Here is a 6,568-nt window from a genome sequence, read left to right as displayed (position 1 = left end):
GATGGACAACTGACGAAGGGTGGTAGCTAAAAACTGTGCAAACAGATACACTGAATGAGAAGTGGCTGTTCTTGAAACACCAGGCGTTAGACCATCAACCAAAGTCAGTCAAAGACTATTATCAATAAATTAATAATAACTGCTTCTCCTTTGACGACACTCACAACCCTGCCACCGACCAGAACCAGACCCAAGGCTCAACGTGACTGCAGCGCGAACTCTCGCGAGGGAGACGCGCAACGCGGCCGCAGCTCGAACTCGCGCGAGAGCTGGCGCAACCTCGCGAAGGACGGCGGGAGCGCGGGAGGTATGGCGTCCCTGCCGCCGTCCTGGAGTCGGCTGGATAGACGACAAGAGCGCGACGTGCGCGAGCTCGTTCGCCTTGTGGCGGGCGTCCAGGACGAAGCGGACCCCAACTTCCAGCTCGCTTTGCACTTCGCCTGGTCCAACTTCAGGTGTGGACGCGGCATCGCAGCCGGGGAAGGGAAGGGGTCTGGCGAGTTGTGTTGCAAGACCGGCAGAGTCCCGGCGCGCTTTGCCGCTCCAGCAGTTTAATGCCTTCGTGCATTCTGGATGCCCGAGGCGGTGATCAGTTCAGTCGCTCAGTCGTGTTCGACTCTTTGCTATTCCGTGGACTGGGACACGCCAGGCTTAGCTCAAACAATGGGTTGTGGGTTGCTGGGGGTCGTCCTCCGATCTTTCTCCTAGTGAAGAGTTCTGACAATCCGGTTCCCTGCTCCGCCCACTGCGCTTAGCGCGGGCCCCTGCCCATCAATTTTTTGAGTGGTTGGTTGAGTGAAATTTTAGAGCAAAGTAATGGTCACACCCTATTCTCACTGACTCCCTCTCTGCTCGGACCACTCCGTATTTCTTACCCTGCTCTTTTTTTCCAAAACGCGAAGCATAACACATTGGATAACTCATTTGTTGTTATTGTTTGTCTCCACCCCCACCGTCATGCAGAATATAAGCTCCACCAAAGTAGGTATCTTCGTTTGTTTTGTTCATTTCTTATCCCAGCGCCTAAAACAGTTCTTGGCATAGAGTATTCGAGGTCCAATGCAACTTTTAATACGGTTTTTTATTTAATTAATTTTAAAAGATTTATTCAGATTAGGTACTTAGGTGAAATCAGAGCTTTTTCCCTTATGGGACATGTAAATCAGTTATGATCATTACCTGTAATGAAATTATTATTAGAAGAATGGTAGTCATTGTTAATCTTCTGCCTGTTTAATGTCGAAAGAAGTCTTGTTGAATGGTAAACAGTTTTTCGAAATCGGTAATCTTTTTATCAACCTTAATGATCACACATAAAGTGCCCACTTGGTTTATAATAAGAATAGATGAGTCTAAACGGCCCCGTTTTTGAAATAAAATACTCAATTCTTAAGTGTAACATAAATATAACAATTCCTTAATAGGTGATATTCAGAGAATAGGTCATATTAAGAGAAACTTAAATGTCCTATCCCAAATAATTTTTCTGTTAGTATATCTAAATGACAGTAGGTAAGCAGACATCATTTTAGAGTTAGGAGAGCTTAGCAGTTACTAACGCCTTTTACACATTGAGAAACTAAATTTATAGGTAAAATAGTATTCCATTCAGCCATTTGCTAGGTTAGAATTAGATATTTTAATTAGTAGTGTAATTTACTTCTTTTAAGTACAGGTTGTGTGGCTTCCACTAAAAGATGGAAAACAAGAGTTGAGTGAGCTATATTGTAATTTTGTGATGCTTTAATCCATCATAAAAATGAACAATTCATATTTATATTTTTAAAAATTGAGGCCACATTCTAGGCCTTAGAAATTCACAGACAGGTGCAATATAGCTTCTATTCTTAAATAAGACAGACAAAAATTATTACATATGATGTAGAACAGAACTTCTTAACCTGAGGGTCTGAATATATTAATAGTAGAATTCAGATATAACAGATTTGGACAAGAAGAAAATTATACTAACCTCTAGCTAAAAAGTAGCATTTCCTTCAATTATGAGTGAAAGTAACAAGAAGTAATAGCTTACGTACTGTGTCACCAGTAGAAATCACATATTTCACTATCATATTGTAATTACTGCAGATATTTCTAATAAATCTTATTTACTGTTACTTAGTTATGAACCCACTTCTAGATCTTGTTATTTAATGTTTTCACAAAGAAATATGTCTCACTGTATCACAGACTTCAAAAAATGTTTCAAAAGTGTATTTCAGTATGCTTGGCTTCCTTTCTGTTTCATTTTATCCTGAGATGGGATCCCTAGGATTCATGGGCCTTCACAATGGCATAAAAAGATTAGGAAACCCTGCTAACAGGGATGTGCTGTGCTGGACTTACACACAGGGCATTATGGAAAGAGAGAGGAGCCAGAGGACAGAGTTGGGAAACTCAAGACAATCTGTGTCATAAGGAAAGGATGCTTGAGCAGTCTTAGGTTGACTGGTTGTTTGCATGAATGACAGAGGTGATACAGGGAGAGAGGTACACTCACTGGAAACACATGTTGGACCGTGAGACTAGTCAACTTAGCTTTATGACACGATTGATATAAGAATCACATTTTCTCTTTTAGATTTCATCGTTTCTTAGATGTCAATAGCCACAAAGTACAAAAGACAATAGAAGGGTAAGTCAGTTTATATGTATATATATGTGCATGTTCAGATATCTATGTATCTTACAGACCTTTTTATTAATACAGCTTTTTAGTTGTTAGTTGATTTTTTTTAACATTCTAGGATTTATGAAAAATTCATCATTCATTCCGATCTAAGCAAAGCTGCTAGTTGGAAGAGATTAACTGAAGAATTTCTAAATGCATCGCTTCCAAGCATAAAGGAATTCAAGGTATGCTATATTGTGAAATCTCTGCTGTATTTTACTGTTTCTAATCTGATTATTGTCAGCCTGATTCTATTAACATTTAGACATTCATTCTATTTTACTATTGTCCACCGACTAGAATCACCATCTGCTGGAAATTGACATAAAATCCACTGTGTCTCAGGCTTGTGATTAAAGAAGTATATTCATGTTTAATCATGTTGGCCCCAATCTACTGTGGAAATTGAGATCAAAGATTGGAAGAAATAGTAGCACTTCTAGCTTTCTTAAAACTTTTCAATGACTTCTCAGCACTTTGCAATATAATTATTGGTATATTGCTCACTAGATGCTAGGTGCTGTTCTAAGCTCTTCCATATTCAGTCATGTGTCCCTAAAACCACCCCTTAGGCTCAATGATTCACTAGAATAACTCACAGAACTCCAGAAAGAAAACTGCTATCCTTATTGTTTGGCTTATTGTAGTGAAAGAATACAGATAAGCAAAGGGGAAAGGTATGGGGCAAAGTCCAGGAGAAACCAGGTACAAGCTTCCAGATGTCCCTTCCCAGTGAAGTTGCAGAGGGATGCACTTAATTTTCTCAATGACAAAATGTTGCAAACCAGGGAAACTCCCCTGAGTCTTGGTGTTCAGGGTTTTTTTGGGGGTCAGTCACATGAATATGCTTAGCTACTCAATCTCCCCAGAGGTCAAACCAAGGACTTCAGGCCTGGAAAATTATTCACCATAAGTCACATTGTTAGCATAAACTGTCTGGTCAGACTGATATAGTGTGGCCCAAAGACTGCCATACAAATACACTGTACTAACAGGGTATTCCAAGTGCTAGGAGAATATCTCAGGAGCCAGTCAAGGATCAGTCCTGAAGATCTTTGAGATGTGCAGGGTTTGGACAACCCATTCCTCCCAAATTAACTCTTTGTGCCTACATATATCAAGTCAGTCTTCACAGTCCTTGTGGAATAGTCTGTTACTGATAGGCTTTCCCTCTCTTTACACTGAATTGGTGACCTAAGAAAGAGCTTTAGATAATTTTTAAAACTGTCCATCAATTTTAGGAAGGGCTATAAAGGTATTTCTGGAAGAGAGAGAACTGCAGTGCTATGAATCCATGCCCTAAAGATTAGTAAGCACTTCCATGTATTGTTCCTGCAAGGACCATTTTAAAAAAGGAGACAAATCTTTTTTTATGTCTCTTCTTGATTCACTTTGTGTAGCTTTCTGAGTGGACTGTAGAGCTTAATAATTTAGGCACTTCTTGTTCTTCAGTCACTAAGTCGTGTCTCACTCTGTAGCCCCATGGACTGCAGCACACTTGGCTTCCCTGTCCTTCATCTGCTGGAGCTTGCTCAAATTCATGTCCATTGAGTCAGTAATGCCATCCAACCATCTTGTCCTCAGTCATCCCCTTCTCCTTGTGCCTTCAATCTTTCCCAGCATCAGGGTCTTTCCCAATGAGTTGGCTCTTCACATCAGGTGGCCAAAGTATTGGAGCTTCAACTTCAGCGTAACTCCTTCCAATGAATATTCAGAATTGATTTCCTTTAAGATTGACTGGTTTGATCACCTTACAGTCCAAGGGACTCTCAAGAGCCTTCTCCAACACCACAGTTCAAAAGCATCAGTTCTTTGGTGCTCAGCTGCCTTTATCGTCCAGTTCTTACATCAATATATGACTACCGAAAAAAACCATATCTTTGACTGTATGGATCTTGGTTGGCAAAGTAATGTCTCTGATTTTTAATACACTGTCTAGTTTGGTCATAGCTTTTCTTCCAAGGAGCAAGCGTCTTTTAATTTCATGGCTGCAGTTACCATCCACAGTGATTTTGGAGCCCAAGAAAAGAAAATCTGTCATTGTTTCCACTTTTTTCCCTTCTGTTTGCCATAAAGTATTTGGACCAGATGCCATGATCTTAGTGTTTTTTGAATGTTGCGTTTCAGGCTAGCTTTTTTTCACTTTGCTCTTTCACCTTCATTAAAAGGCTCTTTAGTTCCTCTTCACTTTCTGTCATTAGAATGGTATCATCTGTGTATCTGAGGTTGTTGATATTTCTCCTGACAGTCTTGATTCCAGCTTGTGATTCATCTAGCCCAGCATTTCCCATGATGTACTCTGCATTTAAGTTAAATAAACTAAGTGAAGTATATAACTTAGGCACTGTGACACCATATTAATAATAAACATAATGGCAAGCATTTTTAGTGCATTTACTACGTGCCAAGTACTGTTATGTTAGTCCCATAAGACCATGATCAGTACTTACTGGTTTCTGTCATTTTTTTGCCAGGCAAATCTAAGTTTCATCTGTACCAGTGAAAATACCAGAGTGGTGCAGAATAATTAAATGAAAAGATGAGTGTTACTTCTGATTCCTATTTTGACTTTTTCATTGGCCATCTCTGGTTATTTTTCTGTACACCCCCGCCTTAGGGCTCACTGAATACAGTGGGACCATATTCTCTAATTCTTCTGTGGCACATCATATGTCCTGTACCTGACCTTCCTTTTCTGCCTGAGGAATCTCATCATTGATTATCAAAATTCAAATACCATCTATAGATTCTATATATTTAACTTTTTATTGTGTTTGTTATTGTTTATTTCCTATCTCCTCAATAGAGTTTTACAGGTGTGGGGCTTTGCTTCTGATTTGTTCTCAGCACCTAGACGAGAGTAGACAATAGATACTGCAGGAATAATCTGTCTGTTCTTTTTGGCCTTGCTATTCATCTCTGTCCTTGGCTCCTGCCCCTCTTTCACAGACAGTTGGTTGCCCTTTTCTCCTTTGCTGTGGCATCTCTGACATGTATGTTGGGGTGCAGCAATAACTTCATATTTTTTTTCAGCTTTACTGATACACAGCTTACCATGGAGGAATTTATTTTTAATAAATAAAGTTATGCAACCACAGTCCAGTTTTAAAACATTTCCATCACCCCAGAAGTTCTTCTTAAATCAGTTTTTTATTTGTTTTGCAATCAGTGCCTGCACCCAACCCCAGACAAGTACTGACCTAATGATTTTTTCATGTACCATTTATCTGCCTCTGTGATGTTCACTCAGTTCTTCTAACCATTCTAAAGTCGGATTGCTTGTCTTATTAATTGTCAGAGTTGTTTATGTGGTTCTCATGCAAGTTCTTCATCAGGAAAGTGACCTACAGGTATTTTCTTCTAGGCCCTACCTTATCTTTTCATTCTATGAGTGGTTGTTTTTTTTTTTTTTTTCATTTTATGGGTGGTTGTTTTTGAAACTCAAAAGTTTTTCATTTTAATGAAGTCCATTTTACTTATCATGCTTTTGATGTCATATCTTGCCTAACCCAAAGACTTTTCTTTGAGGTTTTCTTCTAGTAGTTTTAGCACTTGCATTTAGATTCATAGTCCATTTTGAGTAAATTGTTGTATATGTTGTGAGGATGGGATTTACAGTTTTTTGGTTTTTGCTTGAATATATTTATCCATCCTATTACCATTTGTTGAAAAAACTATTCTTTTCCTTTTGAATTGTCTTGGCAACTTTGTCAAAAACAAATTGACCATATGTATAAGGATTTACAAGTTCTCAATCGTTTGATTAATCTGTATGCCTATCCTTACATAAATACCATACTGTCTTTGTTACTGTAGCTTTTAAGCTTTGGAATAGGGTTATAAAAGTCCTCCAGTTTTTTTCTTTTTCAAAACTGTTTTGTCTATTTTAGAGCC

General features: G+C 38.9%; 1 protein-coding gene across 1 annotated transcript in view; it reads left to right on the top strand.

Annotated features, from left to right (window-relative positions):
• Nucleotides 1-309: 309 nt before the first annotated feature.
• Nucleotides 310-6,568, top strand: part of TUBGCP5 (tubulin gamma complex component 5) — a 57,298-nt gene continuing 51,039 nt past the window's right edge. Inside the window, exons 1-3 of the mRNA XM_068967619.1 lie at nt 310-455; nt 2,585-2,638; nt 2,751-2,859. Of these exons, the coding sequence (XP_068823720.1) occupies nt 310-455; nt 2,585-2,638; nt 2,751-2,859 (309 nt within the window). The remainder of the gene's footprint in view (nt 456-2,584; nt 2,639-2,750; nt 2,860-6,568) is intronic.

Source organism: Capricornis sumatraensis, chromosome 3, assembly GCF_032405125.1.
Source record: "Capricornis sumatraensis isolate serow.1 chromosome 3, serow.2, whole genome shotgun sequence".
Lineage (NCBI taxonomy): Eukaryota > Metazoa > Chordata > Mammalia > Artiodactyla > Bovidae > Capricornis > Capricornis sumatraensis.
This window is presented reverse-complemented; position numbering and strand designations above follow the sequence as displayed.